This window comes from Tasmannia lanceolata, unplaced genomic scaffold (genome assembly GCF_043159265.1).
Source record: "Tasmannia lanceolata isolate RefF3 unplaced genomic scaffold, GAP_Taslan_0.1 ptg000037l, whole genome shotgun sequence".
In the NCBI taxonomy this organism is placed as follows: domain Eukaryota; kingdom Viridiplantae; phylum Streptophyta; class Magnoliopsida; order Canellales; family Winteraceae; genus Tasmannia; species Tasmannia lanceolata.
The window spans coordinates 846,932-869,986 of NW_027518714.1; the positions used below are offsets into that span (position 1 = coordinate 846,932).

The window sequence follows — 23,055 nt, forward strand, 5'->3', positions numbered from 1 at the left end:
CTGTTGTCTAATCCCCTGACCAATGAAGGTTTCTTTTCCTGAAAACATTAGTCTAGCAGTAAATCCAGATCAAATAAAATCTCATTCATGAAGAAATGGAAGCAAGGTAGCAGCAAAAATAATAGTCATTAACAAGCAAAATAGTAATCGGTCATGAATTGGGTTGAGGAATTTACCAGTTCCTTCTTTTTCATTTTATTTCATGTACCAGGATACGTCATAAATATCTTTACGAAATTGCTAATGGAAACACCACAGAGGCAAAGTATATATACAAATGTTGCAAAAGGCTGATCATAATGGGGCTAGCCTGACCATACTCTCTGAGATGTCCCTGTTGCATGTGCATTCAATCTGTCGAGCAAAGCGTTGAAATCCAAAGGCTGGCCACTCTCTTCCATCCTTAGAATCACACTTAAAACATGATCCCTTGCATAACCCCTGTTCATGGCTTTCTCGACCAGCTCACTATATGGATGGTTGTGCACTAGCTGTGAGCTTGGACGGTGGACTGCAACATTACCGGTAGGCGGTTGCTGATTTGGGAGAGCAGAGGCATGCGTTGGAAGATAGCCACCTTGCTGAAAGTGTTGCGGATGAGGACGCCCAACAGTGTTGGTGTCATACATCATATATCCAGGTATGTTCGGCTGTGGAGTATGAGCTCCAAAAGTGCCTGGGATAGTCTGAGGCTGCGGTTTATGCTGGATGTTAGGCTGTGCCGACTGCGGTGGAACTGTTCTAGCAGAACTACCATAACCATAAAACACAGCGTCTGGGTGGTTCACACCCGACTGAGAAATCCCAGAGAAAACCTGCATGGGCATGCTCCCTTGAAATGTTTCTGGCAATGGATTTGCTGGTTGATGCGCGTAGGGAGGATATACAGGTGGTATTTGGGGTCTGATTTGAGCTTGTGTGGATGGCTCTTGTGGTTGTACCTGTTGAGGAGACTGCTGAGGCCATGGATGCTGATATGAAGGGAACTGGTGTGTTTGGGTCTGATTTACATGAGGTTGAGTCTGTGGTGCTTGCCTAGATAGGTTCTGCATTTGGGGAACATATTGATCTTGTTGGTGCTGTTGTGTCTGAGGAGGTTGACTTGGCAACTGGGTCTGTTGAGAATAGTAGGCATTTGGCGGTTGGCTCTGAACATGGATGGTCTGTGGTTGGGGTAGAGAGGGAGGTGGCAGCTGCTGAATGGTTAGTTCTTTGTAAGGCTGATGCTGGTTTTCAGCAACTCTAACGGGAAGGGAGGTTGGTGTGGGTGCTTGATGTGGCAGAGCAAGAGCTAACTGCTGACTCTGCACACTTGCTGACATGTCATGTTTTCTTGGCTCAGAGGCAGATGATACAACTCCATCTTCATTTTGATGTGTAGTAGTTGATTCTTTCCGCACAAGGTGAAGCTTGGCCAATTCCCTCTGAGTATCAGCAAGCTCTTGCTTGTCTCTAAGTATTTGTATAGACCTGTGGACCTGTAGCAAAACACAAATAATGGAACTAATTATCTTCTTTAAGGGATGGTGAGAAGTAGATCAACTTTGCTTATCACCAAGCGGAAAAAAAAGAAGAAAAAAATAGAAGCCTCCCAAGCACAACACAAGTGAACTCAAGAATATTAAATGAAAAGGACTCCAGCTCATGAAATATTTGGTACTTAAATCAATTGTTCCAAAGGCCAGTTCTTTTTTATTTCCTTTTTTTAATGGTGTCCAAGGTCCGTTCATTGGGCATTAGTTTACAGGAAGTTAGGAATCAAGTTACATAATAAATAAGCTTCACCCCACATTTATACGTGTTTTTGAAATATGCATGCAATATCCCAAGGGTGTTACTCTCAATCAAAATAAACTTCTAAATACATGGAACTACTATAAATATAAACTCTGGTTCTTCATAATAACGGTAAGTTCACAACAGATACATATACATTAAACATCTGCATATCAAGAAAATCTGAAAAATGGGTTCAAACTCGTGATGTTGTAGAAGGTTGACAAATAACATACTTATTTTAGTTTTCCAGTTCATATCATTCAAGCATGATAAGGACAACCCCATAACCAGAAGAAGCAGGCTATGTAATTAAGAGAGCCATCTTTTCAAGAATAAACAAGTCCAACAAGTAAATAAATATTTATAATGAAAATAGCACAATACAAAATGAAAACTATATCAGTAATGCCTCGACCTCCCAAACTTCAATTGCTAATAGGGTATATCCAACAGTAAGCTACATGCCCTCCTGTTGCATCAAAGCAACATGCATGCTAAAAACTACTAGGAGAAAAACAAACTTATAACAATGAAGATATATGTCTATCTGAAGTTAAAAGGTACTCAAGATCAAACTAACTATGTTCCTACAGAGAAGAAAACAATCACAAGAATGGGTTCAAACAGAATAAATAACTACTAAGCACAAAACTCACTTTGGCCTGACCAATGCATCTGGCAAGAACAACATATCCATAGAGAATTTTTCACACCGAATAACAGGATAAACATAAAAGAATTTCATTTGACCTAAAAACAGTTGGCATGAAGTGACTATCCAAGATTGCACATCTACTATGTCGTAACCATTTCAATGATGCAAGTACTTAAAAGCAATGCTTTCACAAGCGGAGACGTAAGGCAAGGCATTTTTCCTCTTGAGGTGTGGGGCATAAAAGGCGAGGCGGGAGACGTAAGCCTAAAAAAATTCCCGATTTTTTAAATCAAAATAATGAAAACTACCAAAAAACTCAAGAAAAATAGGGAAATGATATCACCACTACCGTATTTTTTTTTGAAAAGCAATAAGAGTATTTATATTAATATAGAAAGCAGAAGATACAAAAGGAGGGGGCCAACGATCCCCAGCATATTTACAGGCAAGAGAGCTACCATCAGGCCCAAACAAAAACCGTCTTTGTTCCAACGGACCCCACTATGTCAAACCTTAAATTATCAGAAGAAACACTATGCATCACAATCCGAAAGAGACAAACTAGGCAGAGGATTTCTTCAACTCCAAAATATGAACCACAACCTCAGAATCAAAGAGCTCCTCGTCTAGACTCAAGGTCGAGAGCTCCTAATCAGATGGAGCTTTCTCTTCTGATGCTCTCTTTCTGGAAATCATTGCCTCTAGTTTTGAATCCCCACCTTCCTATCCTCCTCCCAACGAAGGCGCCTTGAGGTCTGCTCATCCTCCAATAATTTGATGAATAAAGGATGCTTGTGCATGGGAGAGTGAGATTCTTTAATGTTACGCAAACCAGTCAAACTAAAATGTACTTCCGGCATCCTGTTAGCATCCTCCTTAAATAACTTCCATTGATGTTTTAAGAAGTCCCTAGTAACTTCTCTATGGGTGGGCGAGTGCTTAGATGCTATTTCCTCCAGGTATGCCATCCGTTTTAGTAGTTTTAAGGAGGTCTCCATCTCAAAAGATCCATCGGCGGCCTAGGGTCAATCTTGAAGAAGTAGTGCAAGAGGAGGAAAAACCGCTCTGATTTTCCATCTTAGGTACAACCCTGAACCCGGAAGACAAAGGAAACAAAGAACAAAAAAGGAAATGCACCGCTTCAGGATGGAACTGAGGGAGGGCCAAGTAACCGTACTTGTAATTACTCTAGCGTACAAAGATCTCCCGCTATCATGAGATAAGATTAATTGCGCCGAAGTGGCCATTTCCAAATCCCCTAATCCAAGTAACCTTTTCGGGTTCCCAAAAAAATTAAAATCCCAAAAAATGAGTACTTAGTCATATGTGACACTAGATATAGCAACCAACTTTCTCACGAAAGGACATATTCATACTCCAATAATCGTCATCCAAAGAAAAAACCGTATCACGAAAGAGATTTCACTTTATCCGATTATTATCCCAACCCTGAACCAGGACATAGGAACCCCTCATCCACAGGCGACACGTGATTGGGGTAGCAAGGGATCCTAGCAATCAATTTGAAAGCTCCTAAAAATTCAGCCCCACCTAGTGGATATTTCAGTCCACAGGATGGTCCCCCAACGGATTCGGATTTATCCAATCTGCAGCCTTGAATCCTAGGACCCACCTTTTCCGACTTTCGAGACTCCAAGCGAGCTCTCGAGAAAGGTAAACGGGAAATCAATAGTCAAGGGTCTGAAGATCTACTCTTGACTTCACAAATCCATTCTGCCAAGACTTTTGACAAAGGGATCTGACAAGCCTAGAAGGGTGACCGTGCCTCTTCTTGAAGGTACTCTCTTAGAAGACTCTGGTATTGAGAAAAGGGTAAGACTTGAACTGGGGAGGTTGGGGGCTTCTGATACCCTGCTTTCATTCAGAGAAAGGGGGAGAAAAGAGATAGGCACCGTGCCAAGCCTATGACCTGGCGCCTTAGAAGGATTCAAATTTGAATGTGAGGGTCCCACTAGGTCAACGATGTCCTTACCCTGATATTCCAAAGGGAGGGGGCAACCCACGAGCCCCTGGCCACCAGCAGCCGCTCCAAACTCTGATTGCTCTGGACTACTACTCCCACCGTGAAACTCTGATCCAATACTCGAATCTGAATAGAGGGTGGAGGCATCTTTGGTCATATAATGAACATTAACAAAAATTACACGACTACATTTCTTAAATTTCATACATCATGGTTCTCGAACAAAAATACACGACATAATCCATCAAATACCCCCTTGTGCATCTTTGGTCACATAATGAACATTTGATACATTCTCTTTTCCCCTCTCACTCGATTTCCCTTGCATATCTCCCCATTCAAAATCTTTCTTATCACCCATGCTTATATAAAAAAGATCAAATGCACTCCAAAAAACACCAAATCTTTGAGAAGAATAGCTATGGATGGATAAATAAAGGGCAAAACCCAAAATAATAGGGATTTTCACTCATGAGAATAAGGAGTTCATGATGGAGAATTTTTCCAGTATCACAAGCTTCGTTTTGATGATAGAAATCCACCAGAAGAGACAGATTTTCATTCCGTTCAATGGTTGGAGAGTAATCATAAAAAGAAGGCTAAGGGAAAAAAGTTCCAAAAATACCAAAACTCACCTAAATCTCTCAAATGACCATGCTTGGTCTTAAAATTTGTTTTAATAGCTAATATTTTATAAGTATTAAAGGTGGTTTAGTAGAAGACGAAACAAACCAGAGGGATAAAAAAAATTTGGGTTGTGAAATCGATGCCTCTAGAAAAATACCTGTGACGCATATGCCTTTCACTTGTCAGAGTGCCTCAACAACAAAAGCGTAGCCCTCACTGGAAAACGCCTTTTTCATGTTTTGAGACGTTTTTCGCATGCCTCGTCTCGAGGCATACGTCGCATACACATTTTAAAACATATTGCTTACAAGTGCATATTTTCTTTTTATTTTCTTTTTCTTTGAGATGTAACGGAAATATATTCAAGAAAACAAGAACAAAAATACAACAGTTACACTAGGAGCAAAGATTGATCCAACGCTCTCTATGGACACTATATTCAGCTAATGAATCCACAATTTCGTTAGCAGCTCTAAAAATATGAAAAAACAGAATGTCCCTTCATCATTTGCTTTACGTAAGTCAATAATCTTGTCCATTAGGTGAGTCAAAATCAAAGGTCATGGACTACAAGCTAACACCTGTAGCAGCCATCAACGTCTTTAAGCAACACTTGCAATCTGGTGAGAAGGGCCCACACTTCAACTTCACTTGAGTCCTTAATAGCACTTGAACCCTAAAAGGCTTTTACAATCAAGGTTTTGAAAATCGGAGTCGAATCGTAAATTGTAACAGGGTTCGAATCGTAAATTGGATCATAAATCGTACAATTTTTTTAGATTTACATATAAAAATCCTTTACTACTAAAAAGGAAAATCCCTGAAAAATCGTCTGCTTCTTTCCTGCTATTTCCTTCTGCGTCCCGCTTTAATTTCCATAAAACTCCCAAGTATGTCCTTTTTCACTACTTCTTTTTCGTCATTTCCGCTTCTCATATGCCTTTCCACAAGAGTTAAAAAAAAGACACCAGCTGTAACGACCCGATTCCCGTGACCGGATCGCTACAAGCAAACACCTGTCAAAATACTCACAATATTTTATTTTTTTTAAACAAACCATCTATGAAACTTAAACAACTGTCATTCTTATTCCATAACTAAAATATTCCTTACAATAACATCGACATTTCAATAACATGTTCTACTAAATAAAATCCAAACTAGAAATTTCTTAAATAAAACCGAGACGTCGACGAAGGTATCGTCATTTCAATTATTTCTCCCATCGCTCTATGCTCCTAAACGTCCTCGTGCGCAAACGCACCCTCGTCGGCATCCTCTAATCCTGGGGAGAAAACAACGTCAAGCAGAGTGATAGTAACCTGGCAGGTATGATAGTTCAATCTAAACAACAGATCAAGATCCATATTTATTTATCAATTCAAATAAACTGAACAAATACTTTTCCAACATGATAATTTATAGAGATTTTCTAAACCAGAATAAGAGAATTCATTTTAAAGAAATACAACTACTTGCAAATTTAAATATAAGAAGATCATTTTTAAAGTGAACTTACTGAGAACTGAACGAGAATAATTAACTAACAACCAGAATAATTACAAATCCGTTACGTTCTCATTATAACGATTTAATTTAATTCCCAGGGCACTCCAGCTCCCACTAGCTTGTTGCCCTTGCCAACACGGTCGGTTCCGCTGGGACTTATTACGATAGATCATACCGCCTAGGGACTCTTGGTCTCCGTAGGATTCCGACATCAACTTGGAGTTGCACGGTTCTCCCAAGTTGTATACCTTTGTTTACGGGGATAGCTCAATGGCTTCCCATCACCCTTTCCCATTTCTTCTTTGGGTATTTCTTAAGTGTACATACGGCTTCCACGTTATTTCATATGATTGAAAAGAAATACAATTTAAACTGAATATTTTTATCAGAATTCAGAATCCATTTCAACATATAATATAAAAGACATAATTTCATTTATTTATAGAATAACTTAGAATCAATATAAATCAAATACTTCACCATTCTTGTTGGATAAATTAAAAGCCATACGAGCAAAGTTAGATATCACCTGCCTTGTAAAGACCTCGGATGTATATATTGGGACGGCCTCTATGTGAAAGTGTGAGGGGAATCAGCCTGAAGATAAAATCATATCCATGTTCTTTTAAGTCGATGTAAAGAATTGATAAGGGGTTGAAAAATCTCAACGCACACAAGGGTTTTGAATTGATGAAATAATTTAACTTTGTGTGACGGTCAAGATAAAACAGCCAAAGTTGGCTCCAGTCCACGTGCACTCGCTGACTGGTCCACCCAGAATCACCGTAGAACTGTGCTCAGATCAGAACGGAGGAAAGGAAGAAGACAAGCATAAACTTTGATGTTTTCTGTAAAAACTATATCTCCAATGGTGCTGTTCTCTTCTTTTTATAGATGAGAATTTGACTGTTGGAGGATAATTAATCACCATTAAAAGAAAAAAAAACGTTTCTCTCTTAATTACCATTAAAAGACAAAAACGTTTCTCTTTTAATCACCATTAAAAGACAAAAACGTTTCTCTCTTAATTACCATTAAAAGACATAAACGTTTCTCTCTTAATTACCATTAAAAGACAAAAACGTTTCTCTCTTAATTACCATTAAAAGACAAAAACGTTTCTCTCTTAATTACCAGTAAAAGACAAAAACGTTTCTCTCTTAATTACCATTAAAAGACAAAAACGTTTTTGGTTTTGAAAACACACCACAAGCACATTCACCAAGGTCTTGGGTTCAAGTCCCCACATATGCAAGTCTTTTGCTTTAAAACAAGAGAGGGAAACATAATTTGAATCTTCCCTCCAAAATCTTTTCAAATCTTTTTATTATTTTGTTTAAAAATTCTAACAATTCAGTCTTGAAATTTAGATCCATCGATCCAAAGCCTAAATCTTAGGGTTATTAAAGAAAAGTTAATCGCAGTCATTACAATCTACCCCCCTTAATTGAATTTCGTCCCCGAAATTCCGCTCTTTCTTATTCCAAGCAACATATTGAACTATCAGTTATGATGTAATTAAAATTAATTATCTACCTTTCAGTTACTGCTACTGTCGTAATCGTCATCCTCGTATACGTCCAGTACATTACCGAAGACTGACAATCTGCGGCGTTTGCTGGTGACCTCGTCTTCAGAATATGGGGGTGTCTGATCACCGATTGAGTAAGATGATAAGTTGATATTTTCTTGTTTGATAGTAACAGGTTCTTCCTCAGGATCCTCTTCCGGGTCCTCCTCTTCTGAATCCTCTTCTTCAGGTTCCTCTTCTGGATCCTCCTCTTCAGGTTCCTCTTCTGGATCCTCCTCTTCAGGTTCCTCTTCTTGTGGCTCTCCCTCTTCAAGTTCTTGTTCTTCAGGTTCTTCCTCGGAGTCAGAGGAAATTTCAATAGGTTCCATTTCATTTGCTGCAATCATTTCTCTCCTTGCAATTTCTTCTAGCTCACCTAAATTTTTAACTCCCTCGAGTTATCCTCAAAATCTTCCTTTTCAGGTGATCCTAGGCGTAAAAGATTTAACCCTTCCTTCCAATATTGATCAACATCTTACTTCTTAGTTCCTTAGCTCCATAGATCGTACGCTCTTACTGATCCAAAATTCCGACGTATTAAGCACTGCCTTGTAAACGTTACTAACTTTCTAATTTAGGTAGACATTCTACCCCCAACGATCCCTTTTTCCCATAATCCAGGCTTTTTAACGAAATTTCCAGCTATTTAACGAAATTTCCAGCTAAATATAGCTGTAAATTGTAACAGGGGTAATAATTTTAAGAAATCATATAAGTAAATTTCTGACCTTCAATCGCTCCATCCTGTACCTCAGTGTCATCGTTGACAAGGGCGAAGAAACGCCTCTCAGTTCCTGGCGGTGCATTTTTATCTTGGGCCAGAGGACGGTACTGATTTCCTCTTCCTTGATGTTGCTGCGCTGGCTGTTGTTGTGGCGGAGGTGGGCGGTTTTGAATATAAGTTGCTGCCTTAGGGCAGTCCCTCCTCCTGTGATTAGGGTCTCCGCAGTTAAAACATACCGCCATGGTTCTCCAGCATTGCCCAGCGTGGATCTTTCCACAGTGAGGGCACAAGTTCTTTGATGGTGGACCACCATCCGTTCTCGGCTTTTTGGGTGGAGGTTGTTGGCTTCTGCTAGCAATCGACTGAGATCTATCTACTTGCATAGATTTTTCGCAGTCTTCTGCCACTTCTGCCTTCTCACATGCCTCGGCCAACGTTCGTGATCCAAGGTTAATAATACTCGCCCTGATGGAAGGGCGAAGGCCGTTAATAAATTTTCGGACTCTATCAGATTCAGTGGCTGCGTAGCCGGGTGCAAAGCGTGAAAGTTCTCTAAATTTGGCTCCATACTGAGCCACAGACAAGATTCCCTGTTTTAGATCAGCGAATTGTCCCGCCAAATGATCCCTGATGCGCGTAGAAAAGAATTGCTCGTTGAAACGGAATTTGAACTGTCCCCAAGTTCCCGACAAGACTGCGGGATAGTTCTGAACCACAGTCCGCCACCAGACACCCGCCTCTCCCTTTAATAGGAAGGAAGCAAGACGAATCCTTTGCACGTCGGTGCAGTCAATTACAGTAAAGATCCCTTCTATTTCTGTAAGCCAATGGTCTGCAGTTAAGGGGTCGCCTGTCCCATTGAATTCGGATGGTTGGTAATCTCGGAACTGACGGTGCACCTGTGAAGCAATGTCACGGGGTCTCGGCTCCTGACGAGTCCCAAGGCTGGCTGCAATAGCCTGAAGGGCAGCTTGATTAGCCTCTTGATTTGTCTTGAGGATTTCAGCCAGTAATTGCAGACCGTCTTGATTATGAGCCGAAGTTGGGCTCTGAGTATTGTTGTTAGGTGCAGGAGCTTGATTAGCATTGCCAGTTCTCTTCCTCCTTTGATACATCTATAAATATAAAATAACATGGATTGAGGAGAAAACTATGGGTCAGAATGAAATCTCTTCATTTCTTAACTAAAATTTCGAGGTACCATGAAGTCTCTAATCGTGTGTTTACTTACTAAAGTTTTTAGAGTAGTTCTCCTATCTCGTTCAAATTGTCGGTTAACTTAAAGGTGTGACATATCATATGTCACCTATTAGCTATCTAACCCAAATTAACGACTCAACCCACAAGCATCAGGTTCTCCGTAAACCCGGGCTCTGATACCACAACTGTAACGACCCGATTCCCGTGACCGGATTGCTACAAGCAAACACCTGTCAAAATACTCACAATATTTTTATTTTTTTTAAACAAACCATCTATGAAACTTAAACAACTGTCATTCTTATTCCATAACTAAAATGTTCCTTACAATAACATCGACATTTCAATAACATGTTCTACTAAATAAAATCCAAACTAGAAATTTCTTAAATAAAACCGAGACGTCGACGAAGGTATCGTCATTTCAATTATTTCTCCCATCGCTCTATGCTCCTAAACGTCCTCGTGCGCAAACGCACCCTCGTGGGCATCCTCTAATCCTGGGGAGAAACAACGTCAAGCAGAGTGATAGTAACCTGGCAGGTATGATAGTTCAATCTAAACAACAGATCAAGATCCATATTTATTTATCAATTCAAATAAACTGAACAAATACTTTTCCAACATGATAATTTATAGAGATTTTCTAAACCATAATAAGAGAATTCATTTTAAAGAAATACAACTACTTGCAAATTTAAATATAAGAAGATCATTTTTAAAGTGAACTTACTGAGAACTGAACGAGAATAATTAACTAACAACCAGAATAATTACAAATCCGTTACGTTCTCATTATAACGATTTAATTTAATTCCCAGGGCACTCCAGCTCCCACTAGCTTGTTGCCCTTGCCAACACGGTCGGTTCCGCGGGGACTTATTACGATAGATCATACCGCCTAGGGACTCTTGGTCTCCGTAGGATTCCGACATCAACTTGGAGTTGCACGGTTCTCCCAAGTTGTATACCTTTGTTTACGGGGATAGCTCAATGGCTTCCCATCACCCTTTCCCATTTCTTCTTTGGGTATTTCTTAAGTGTACATACGGCTTCCACGTTATTTCATATGATTGAAAAGAAATACAATTTAAACTGAATATTTTTATCAGAATTCAGAATCCATTTCAACATATAATATAAAAGACATAATTTCATTTATTTATAGAATAACTTAGAATCAATATAAATCAAATACTTCACCATTCTTGTTGGATAAATTAAAAGCCATACGAGCAAAGTTAGATATCACCTGCCTTGTAAAGACCTCGGATGTATATATTGGGACGGCCTCTATGTGAAAGTGTGAGGGGGAATCAGCCTGAAGATAAAATCATATCCATGTTCTTTTAAGTCGATGTAAAGAATTGATAAGGGGTTGAAAAGTCTCAACGCACACAAGGGTTTTGAATTGATGAAATAATTTAACTTTGTGTGACGGTCAAGATAAAACAGCCAAAGTTGGCTCCAGTCCACGTGCACTCGCTGACTGGTCCACCCAGAATCACCGTAGAACTGTGCTCAGATCAGAACGGAGGAAAGGAAGAAGACAAGCAGAAACTTTGATGTTTTCTGTAAAAACTATATCTCCAATGGTGCTGTTCTCTTCTTTTTATAGATGAGAATTTGACTGTTGGAGGATAATTAATCACCATTAAAAGAAAAAAAAACGTTTCTCTCTTAATTACCATTAAAAGACAAAAACGTTTCTCTTTTAATCACCATTAAAAGACAAAAACGTTTCTCTCTTAATTACCATTAAAAGACATAAACGTTTCTCTCTTAATTACCATTAAAAGACAAAAACGTTTTTGGTTTTGAAAACACACCACAAGCACATTCACCAAGGTCTTGGGTTCAAGTCCCCACATATGCAAGTCTTTTGCTTTAAAACAAGAGAGGGAAACATAATTTGAATCTTCCCTCCAAAATCTTTTCAAATCTTTTTATTATTTTGTTTAAAAATTCTAACAATTCAGTCTTGAAATTTAGATCCATCGATCCAAAGCCTAAATCTTAGGGTTATTAAAGAAAAGTTAATCGCAGTCATTACACCAGCTGTCTCTTTTTTGCCTTTTTTGTCCCTAATTGTCATAATTTTTCAATTTTTTTTGTAGTTTTGGCCGTAATTGTCATATTTTAGTACCCTCGTTCGGTATTTTTTTCGTAATTCTTCTGCTTTGCTTCCATTTTCCCGTAATTTTTCATTTAAAACTTTATACCCGCGCATGGTTATTATTTATTGCTATTATGTATTGCTAGCCACCTTTGCACAAACCGTACTTCGCAGCAAAGGATGGGCGAACAACCAGAAAAGTACGCTCTGCGAAGGTGGCTAGCAAATCCCTATAAAAAAAATCTTAAAAACATACGTCAAAAAACCGGGTGCAGGTCCAAGCCCAATGACCCGTAAAATTTCTCGCGTCACTTTGACCCGGCCAGTTTGACCCGTTTCCCCATGATTTAGAGGGAAATGATGTGATTATGAGAGTTTTTATATATAGTGTAAGTCCTTACAGTGAGTATTGTTTTTCAAAAAGCACTGTATGGCTTACATCTTAGGATGATCCAAACCGTCCATTTGATGGGCCACAATGTAAGTAGGTTGTGTGCCAAAATTCATTTCCATAAGGATAATTACAACCCTCCAATCAATAAATGTTTCCTAGATATGCCGTTCCTCTATAGACTGCATGGCTAGGATCATCGCATGGAAATGTGTTTTTTGGGAACATCCTATTTACGATGTGGCCCATCAATTGGACGGTTTGAATCATCCTATGGTGTAAGTTATACAGTACTTTTTTTTAATAGGGAGTGTAAGAAATATGTTTTTGGTTTGCAAGCTTTGTCACAAAATTCTTGTTACAATATATATGGTGTAAGCCCATGTAGTGAACTATTTTTTAATAAGCCGGTAGGGGTCCCCACAAAACCCCAACTTACCTATCAAAAATTGGAGTGAATATTTTACCGCCTACACCATAGGATGATCCAAACCGTTTATTTGATCATTCCGAAATGATGATCGCATCCCTACAATCTATAGATAAATGACATAATTTGAAAACCCCGCAACTGTGTTGGGATCATCCTATGGAAATGATTTTTGGCATACAACCTATGGTGTAAGTCCGTACAATCAAGTATTTTTCAAAAGAATCGTACGCCTTGTATCATAGGATGATCCAAACCGTCCATTTAATGGGCCACAATATAAATTGATTGTTCCCAAAAAAAAATTACATATGATAATTCCATGTCCTTTTAGAAAAACTTCCTACTGTATCATATTAGCTGGGGGCATTTAAGTCATTTTGATGCTAGAAGTTTCTCGGAATGAGAAATGATTTAAGGGTACAATCGTCAATTGCATACGAAAAGTACCGACATATGGTACCTGTCTATGACAATTACGAAAAAAAACTACCAAAAAGAGGTATAGTCATATGACAATGACGAAAAAACTACATTATATGACGCATTCGGGACAAGTTACAAAATATTGACGGATGCCGAGCACCTGAAGAGGAACAACAATTATGGAAACCTCTATCGATTGGAGGGCTACGATCAGCCTATGGAAATGATTTTACGGGCACAATTGATTGATGTTGTGTTCCATCACATGGACGGTTTGGATCAACCTATAACCTTCTATAGATCGGAGGGTTAGGATCAACCTATGAAAATTATTTTTAGGGCACAACCTATTTAGGCAGTGGCCCATCTAATGGACGGTTTGGATCATCCTATGGTACTGGCCATACCCTACATTTTAACAAAGTGAGGAGTGCGATCATCAAAATACGGTGAGTGGTGCCATTATAAAATATGGCAGTGATGACATTAGCACTATATATAATTTGAAACCATCGATGTTCTTGGATATTCCCACGCGGGTCGGGTTCAACCCAAATTTGGGTTGGGTCGGGTTAAGATTTTTCGCAAATCGGGTTGGGTTGGGAAAAATCAACCCGAATTGGAAATCGGGTTGGGTTGTCGGGCAACCCGACCCGAAACCCGAATTTGGGTTCCATCTGAAGAAGTTTTGTATATGTGTTTTTCTTTTTCAACATTGAAATAATCTCCACAGTCCACAATGGACGGTTTGGATAATCCTAGGGTGCGAGCCATACCGTACTTTAATCAAGTGAGGACCTGATCATCAAAATATAGTACTGCGGATAACATTTCCCTTTGTTAATTGTTAGTCCCTGTTTGTTTTGGATTTTGAGAACCGATTGCGAGTTAAAAACTGATTATTGGTGACTCACTATTGGTTCCCAAAATCCAAAACAACCCGGCTTGAGTTGAGGTGGTCAACAATTGGTACCATATCAAATTGGGTCAACCCGACCCAACCCAGCCCGAATTGGAAATCGGATTGGGTCGTGTTGAGGAAATTGCAAATCGGGTTGGGTCGGGTTGGGTTGGAAAAATGGGTTCCTCGGGTTGGCCTCAACCCGACCCGAGTTACACCCCTAACGATGACAAAAAAACTATTTTTCCTTATTCACTATGTGAGGGTCAAATTACGGAAAGTTTGATATTACGAATGCAGGACACCTATAAAAATATTGACGAATTTTGGGCACCTTAAGAGGAACAACAATTATGGAAACCTCTATAGATTGGAGGGCTAGGATCAGCCTATGGAAATGATTTTACGAGCACAACCTATTTATGTTGTGTTCCATCACATGGACGGTTTGGATCAACCTATGATGTGGTCTGTACAATTCTTTGTCGGCCCGTGCATCGCACGGGGCCCTTGCCTTCAATGCTGCAATGTCCCTGCCATTTCACTAAGTCGGATTTCTCTAGGGTACTTTCGCCATTTCACTGCTGCAATGTCCTTGCCATTTGCCATGTTATTTGTGGGAATTTTTATTTCTGTATAATTTTTTATTTCTTAGTCGAAAATCCTGATCAGGTGCCTATGGTTTTCAAAAGAAAATCCGTATAGACTGTATAATATCTATTCTAACTTGATTTACATTTTATTTTTATCAATCTTAATAGGTAAAATTGTTACTAAGAGCCCAGTCTCTCCGATGGATCAAAAGCTTCGGGAAGAGTTGTGCGTGTTCTGCTGATGTTTTGAAACAGGGTTCGGAGATTTTTATCATGCTTTTTGTTCTTTGGTTCTTAGAAACCGCTAGATAGCGAGATCTTATTCGGTGGTGGAAGCTGGCAATTGGAGAATTGCATTTTGATAGGTTGCTGAAATGATAGAATTAGGTTATGCTGGAACTATCATTATGATTTGATTTTTTATAGATTCGAAACTTGATGCAGATTTGCTTAGGTTTGTGATATGTATATGATACGTTTACAGTCTTATCTCTCTGCCTCTCAAACACTCTCTCCTCCTTGCAAAAAAATATCCCCTTTCTTTCAAGAAGAATGCTGAATTGAAGGGAGCCTCTGGAAAAACTCAGTTTCAGGCAAACATTTGATCCATGTCACCCCACAACATTTATTTCTTCCTCCAATAAATCAGAGAAGTTTATTTGTTCTTTCAAAGAAATTTTTTCCCTGTTTCTTCTACTAATTGATCATGTTGCCATTTCTTTGATTATTCTAATATAAAATTTCTTCTGAAATTAACAATAATTACGTAGTAATATTGAACAATATTTTAAAAAAGTTATACTAATTCATTAATAAATATTGAAATAAACAAATTGTAAAAATACCTTAGTGGACCGCACGTGCATATTTTACTAGTGATAAAGAATATTAAAAATATAAAAAGGTAAAAAATAAGAATAAAATGAGTACTTATTTATTTTCCATTTAAAACTATTAAATTAAATATAAAATTCCATGATTAGTAATCCGAAGCACAAACCATATTCATCGCACAATAAATTACTAAACAAAGCACAAACTATATTCATCATATAATAAATCATTATATAATTTATCACAACAGTAAACAAAGCACGTAAAAAGATCTGCCAATGGTGAAGCAGATGGTCTGGCCAAATCGGGAGCTATTAGATCTAGTGTGGAGTGGTTTGATTTTATGCCTCCCTAGTTTTTTCTGTGTTTTTTTCTCCTTGTATTTTTTCTCTCTTTCTCCTTGTATTCTTTTGTGGATCTTCTCGATTCTTTTAATATACTATCATTTCAAAAACAAAACAGTAAACAAAGCACATACTCAAATCTATAATAATCATCATACAAAGAAATGTCAGCAATGAACAAAGCATTTTGAAATGATTTTAATTTTGAAATCACAATCAGTTCGCAAAATTCAAAACAGACAGAATCGTAGAAATTGTAAAAATCGCACGATTCAAAGTCGAATCGTACTTGAATCGTAAGATTTTTACGAAAAAAGATTCTTCGTCCGATTTGAATCGTTCAACCCACGAATCGATTTGAATCGTCGTAAATCATAAGATTTTAACAACAGTGTTTGCAATATATCCTTTGTTGTTCAGAAACATGTTTTCTTATGTGAGACTGATCTCGTGTTATGGAGCATTACCTTGCACTTAGGAGAAATAAGAAGATTTCCCAATCTCATAAGTCTCCTAATCCAAGTAGACTCCACCTCCTAACCAACTCATCTTGGATTCTATATAAATAGATGTGGGAAAAGCCATAGTGATGCAGATTTTAGGCCTAAATAAGAGGCATATTTTAGATTTTTTAGGAATTTATTTTCCATGTTAGTTAGTTTTTAGGATTTTATTTTCCATTTTAGGAAGTTTATTCTGTTTAGAGTTCTTATTTTAGTAGGCTTCTCTAATAGTTCATGTTTTAGTAGGATTCTGGTTCTTAGGCTGTTTATTTACCTATATGTAGGCCTCTTTACAGCTTATTTTGTAACTTTTGATGATTATTGATGTAACGACCCGATTCTCGTGACCGGATCGCTACAAGCAAGCACCAGTCAAAATACTCACAATATTTTTTTTTAAACAAACCATCTATGAAACTTAAACAACTGTCATTCTTATTCCATAACTAAAATGTTCCTTACAATAACATCGACATTTCAATAACATGTTCTACTAAATAAAATCCAAACTAGAAATTTCTTAAATAAAACCGAGACGTCGACGAAGGTATCGTCATTTCAATTATTTCTCCCATCGCTCTATGCTACTAAACGTCCTCGTGCGCAAACGCACCCTCGTGGGCATCCTCTAATCCTGGGGAGAAAACAACGTCAAGTAGAGTGATAGTAACCTGGCAGGTATGATAGTTCAATCTAAACAACAGATCAAGATCCATATTTATTTATCAATTCAAATAAACTGAACAAATACTTTTCCAACATGATAATTTATAGAGATTTTCTAAACCAGAATAAGAGAATTCATTTTCAAGAAATACAACTACTTGCAAATTTAAATATAAGAAGATCATTTTTAAAGTGAACAACTTACTGAGAACTGAACGAGAATAATTAACTAACAACTAGAATAATTACAAATCCGTTACGTTCTCATTATAACGATTTAATTTAATTCCCAGGGCACTCCAGCTCCCACTAGCTTGTTGCCCTTGCCAACACGGTCGGTTCCGCGGGGACTTATTACGATAGATCATACCGCCTAGGGACTCTTGGTCTCCGTAGGATTCCGACATCAACTTGGAGTTGCACGGTTCTCCCAAGTTGTATACCTTTGTTTACGGGGATAGCTCAATGGCTTCCCATCACCCTTTCCCATTTCTTCTTTGGGTATTTCTTAAGTGTACATACGGCTTCCACGTTATTTCATATGATTGAAAAGAAATACAATTTAAACTGAATATTTTTATCAGAATTCAGAATCCATTTCAACATATAATATAAAAGACATAATTTCATTTATTTATAGAATAACTTAGAATCAATAAAAATCAAATACTTCACCATTCTTGTTGGATAAATTAAAAGCCATACGAGCAAAGTTAGGTATCACCTGCCTTAATCTTATAATCGCAGTAGGACGAGATGGCTCCTGTAGGCAAATCAATAAGTGAAATAGGTCAACTTATTTTGGTCTAGGTCCTTTTTAATCATTTTCATATTTTCTTTATCGGGAGGAGCCCCTGGCTTTGGGGTCAGCAGGGTACCTGCAACGATACAACTGCTGCCCTGTCTAAGGTACAAATACCACACAGGCAGCACTATAGCTGTCCAGGTTTAGGTATTAAAAACAGCAAGTATATATCACGCAGGCAGCACTATAGCTGTCCTGGTTTTGGTATTAAAACAGCAAGAGATTTAAATATCACACAGGCAGCAATTGTCCTAGTTTTAGGTATTAAAAACGTCAAGTATATATCACGCAGGCAGCACTATAGCTGTCCTGGTTTTGGTATTAAAACAGCAAGAGATTTAAATATCACACAGGCAGCACTTGTCCTGGTTTTAGGTATTAAAAACAGCAAGTATATATCACGCAGGCAGCACTATAGCTGTCCTGGTTTTGGTATTAAAACAGCAAGAGATTTAAATATCACACAGGCAGCACTTGTCCTGGTTTTAGGTATTAAAAACAACAAGTATATATCACGCAAGCAGCACTATAGCTGTCCTGGTTTTGGTATTAAAACAGCAAGAGATTTAAATCTAAATATGTACACTATACTTACTTGTGATGCTACAAAGCTTGAAGATGACTAGGGTTTTTCCCTTCCCCTTTTTCTCTTCTCCCTTCTTCCTCTGTTTTTTTTTTGTTTTAAAGTGACCCTCTCTCTCTATTCCCACGTTTTTGTGCAAGAATGGGAGGAGTGCATCACTCTTCTTATACTACTTTACTTTCCTTAATTTAAGATTGGTAATTATGGTGAGTGGTGAGAGGTTATGGTAAGTTGCCATCAATCAATTCCTTTGATTTCCCATGACTATCATATAGGTAATATATAAAAGAGAGGGAAAAGAGTTATGGTAGTTGCTCACAATCAAATCCCTTGATTTGGGATTTGATTGCTCATATTCCCAAAAATTTCTAGATTTTATCCTTTAAGAAATCTCCTAAAATTTTGAGATTTGAATTTTACATAAGAGAGTCAATCATACCAAAAGAAGGAGTTCAAGATTCCTTTTCAAGTGGAAATCAAATCTCTAAAAAGAAAAGGAAACTTTCCCCTCCCCAACATTCTTAACTTATCTTTCATACACTCATTGATACTTACCTTAATTATATATATATATATATATATATATATATATATTTAGTAGTTTTGAAAATGCTATTTCTAAGTATAGTATACTATAATGGATTTTTGAAAGGATTTGTAGGTGGACCCACACATATATATATATATATATATATATATATATATATATATATGCACGTTTTTCCATACAAGGAAAAACGTGGGTTTCTTCCCTCCACTTTAAAATTCAAAAAATTTCCACCTTTTAAGTGCTATTTTCCACGGAAATTATTTTCTTCTTTTAATTAGAGAATTTTGATCTAACCTTCACTAGCCATAGATTCTAAGATCTACGGATCTAGGCAAATCGAAGGGAAAAGAGTGATTAAATTTTACGATCAAGGGTTGATCAACGATGGATCGTTGATCCCCACCCTTGAAATTTAGATCCATCGATCCAAAGCCTAAATCTTAGGGTTATTAAAGAAAAGTTAATCACAGTCATTACAATTGATATTGAATAAAGATTCTTCTTTCTCTACTTTTGGTTTTCTTCTTCTCTCTTCTGATTTCTTCTCTTCTCTCCCTATTTTCGTCTCTTCTTCAGGTTATTTTCGTCTCTTCTTCCCCTATTCTTCTAATTCTATCCCATTTCCTCAATTCTTCTTCACGGCGCTGTATCAAATATGGTATCAAAGCAAAAGATCCAAGCACTCTAAAGGTCATCTTCAACCTCTGGTCAGGCACGTTGATCATAAGCCAACTTCAATCAATTTTCTGGTTCTTGATCGCAACCCACAACCCTCAATCACATCCTTCCTGAGTCGGCCATTTTAGAAACCCTCATCTTCAAAACCCTAACTAAACCCATCTCATCCTTGCAGAGAAGAAGCCCTAGTCCTATACCAGCCCAAACCCATATCCACCCTGTTACTGCAGACTGTTTTTTTTTTTTAGCTCCCAAGTCACTACACCAAGGCTAGGTGGAGAGTCCAAGAGGGTGGGCCAAAAAGGTGAGAAACTTGAGGCCTCCCAGTGATTTGTTGGAGGCTTCCAAGGCTAAACACTTCTAGCCAGCAAAGAACTCCATAGAATTAAGCAAGATAAACAACGACAAAAGCCACGAAATTCAGAGCTTGCAAACAAGTGAAAAATCCCACAAATTGAAGAGGTGGAACAGAGAAAAAGAAGACCAAAGCCCTCTTCAATTGACAGGAAATTCAGTTAAGTACAACTTAACTTTTTAAATTTTTTCCATTGAATTTTTGAAATTCAGTTATATATGTACAACTTATAGATCAAACACTCCCCAAAATCCTAACAGGTAAGAATGTCCCAAACTACAAACTCCTAAACGAAATATCTTTCGCCAAACCATAGTACAAAGTCCTAAACCAAATATCCTTTCCCAAACCTTATTTTCTCCCCCTTTCCCACCCTAAACCCAATCTTGGACAAAAAATCCTCTGTAACAAGACAAATAAACCGAGATGTACCCTCCCTCCCTCCTCCTGATACCAAGCCTCCACAATCCTTAGTTTTGCATGTGTTTTCCCATTTGAAAGAACGCCTTAGCTCCTTCCCTACCTCTCAATCTTTTTGGCAACTTCTACTGGAAGGGGGACATAAAATAGATTGTTTTTTGAAATGTATTTGTGTGTGCCGGGGGGGCATAATCCTTCCACCAAAATAAACGTAGCTCCGTTTCCAATTTTTTCACAATTTTCTCCATCATAGGGCCCCACAAAGATTTAGAGGGAATACCCACACAAAGTGGTAGTAAACCAAGGCAATTCACCATAAAAGACATAACTCTACAACCAGGCCAAGGTAATTCACCATAAAAGACATAACTATACAACCAAGAACATCTGCTAACTTGACTAATCTTTCCTCCGATGAATTTATGCCCTAAGGTGCTTTTCTCCACGTTCCCCATATAATGTATTTTCCTAAATTTAAGTAAAATATAAGCTTAACAAATAAAAGATAAAGACGATAAAACCAACTACTAATAAATATCATCTAATTGAGCTTAAAATCCATTTTCCATAAGAACCATACATATTAAAAAATAAAAAATATATATACAGATCCCCTTCACTGAGCTTAGCATTTTCCGTGGCTAAACAGAGGTTACCTTATGTCTTTGTCACATCAAATAAATCAATTATAAAAATAAATATATATAAAAAAAAGCAGAGGATTTGTTATGTCAAACATAAAAACTCACTTCTTGAAGATGCTTCTCGAGCGATCTAAGCTTCATATCAGATTCATTGTGATCACGATTCAAATCAGATTGAAGCTCTCTAATTGACTGTTCAAGATTGTAGCAATATGCTTCCAATTGTGATAGACGTCCGCTAATTCCCTCGAGAAACCGGAGTAGATTGTCAGCATATTTCTTCATGGTCTTTTCAACAGTAGCAATCACATCCTGGAAACGAGATTCATCTTTCCTATTATACACATCTACTGATGGTCTCCCCATTCTGCTATCCCAGAAATCCTAATCAATCAATAATAAATACACATAAATTAGTTATTTCAGTAGGACAAAAGAAATCAATCAGCATCGCAAACCTCAATCCTTCCAGAAATTCTACAGATTAAGTGGAAGTATACGTCTTAGTAACCAAATTGAAATTGAATGTCAGAGGCAAAACTTTATCTCCTCTATTCAAATAGAATTGAAGAGATAAACAATAAAGCTTGCCTTCCAAACATGTAATAGCAGTAGCATAAAGGCAACGACGAATGCTCACTGAAGGAAATATTCCAAATTACTAGGTCCAGGCAGTAAAAAGAACACTCAATTGGGAGAATATGATACCAAAAAGAAAAAAGTACTCGAACTTATTCAACAAAAACAGAAAAGGAGAAAGTAGTCTCAAAACCCAGTACCCACTACCCACAGCCGATAAGAGCAGTGATGTGCCTAGATCGATTGCCAAGGTGCCTCATTCGACAGTACAAAACCCACAATGATTTATACGAGTGCAATTCAGTGGATTTGAAGCCTAAAAGGTTTACAGTTTTAATCAGGGTTCTACAAATTCATCGATGTTTTGAGCATTTCTGTAAGTCCAGGACAATAGTTACAGATAAATTGAAGAAATCCATATCAAAATCAATGCCAAAGCAGAAAATTTATTACGAAAGAATAGATAAACAAAATCAGTGGATTTGAAGCGTAAAAGATTTACAATTTTTCTAGGGTTTCTGAAAATTCATTAATGTTTTTGAGCATTTCTGAAAGTCCGGAACAGATGTTACAGACAAATTGAAGAAATCCATATCAAAATCAACGCTAAAGCAGAAAATTTAGTACAGAAAGAAGAGGGAGTTGCCTTTGGGTTTGCGGGATCTGTACGGATTACATTAGAAGGTTCTTGCTTGCCCAAATCATCGTCCGTACCGAAATCGAACTCTCTCGAACTGGAGGCGGTTCGACCCGACGATCCAGATGCCATGAACAAACAGGAACGCGATCGAGAGGACAAATAGAAGAGAAGAAATCAGGTTAAAGGCCGAAACTAGGGTTTTTTCCTTCTTTTTCTCCGTTTTTAAGAAAAACAGAGGAAGTAGACCTTTTTTGTTTGCTTTCTGCCTTTCTGTATACCAGCAGTATTTTGGGGAATGATAAATTCGCATCCCCTATAGGATAATTCGCACCATTTTAACATTAAAAAAGCGTTAAAAGTCTACGACATACCCCTCCTTTACAGTGGTGCGAATTATCTTAGAGTGGGTGCGAATTTATCATCGCCCTGAGGGTGAGTTCAGCTAGCGAAAATCACACCAACTATAGCCAGTGGGTCCTGGCTATAGTTGGTGTTCATTTGATTGATTGATCCAAAGAGTTCTGCCTGCCTTTGATTGATCCAAAGAGT

General features: G+C 37.9%; 1 protein-coding gene across 1 annotated transcript; it reads right to left on the reverse strand.

The window, feature by feature from the left end:
- Positions 1 to 107: 107 nt before the first annotated feature.
- Positions 108 to 22,784, reverse strand: LOC143860618 (uncharacterized). The gene is made up of 3 exons (XM_077371352.1): positions 22,513 to 22,784; positions 21,393 to 21,671; positions 108 to 1,478 (listed from the first exon to the last, which is right to left on the reverse strand). The coding sequence occupies exons 1-3, from the start codon at positions 22,633 to 22,635 to the stop codon at positions 306 to 308; spliced, it is 1,575 nt and encodes a 524-aa protein (XP_077227467.1). The 5' UTR covers positions 22,636 to 22,784; the 3' UTR covers positions 108 to 305.
- Between the last annotated feature and the right edge of the window lie 271 nt (positions 22,785 to 23,055).

Coding starts and splice junctions, on each gene's coding strand:
- LOC143860618 (XM_077371352.1), bottom strand. CDS start 22,635: ATGGCATCTGGATCGTCGGGTCGAACCGCCTCCAGTTCGAGAGAGTTC. Junction 21,672..22,512: donor CAGATCCCGCAAACCCAAAG/GCAACTCCCTCT, acceptor TTGATTGATTAG/GATTTCTGGGATAGCAGAAT. Junction 1,479..21,392: donor TCGAGAAGCATCTTCAAGAA/GTGAGTTTTTAT, acceptor GTTTTGCTACAG/GTCCACAGGTCTATACAAAT.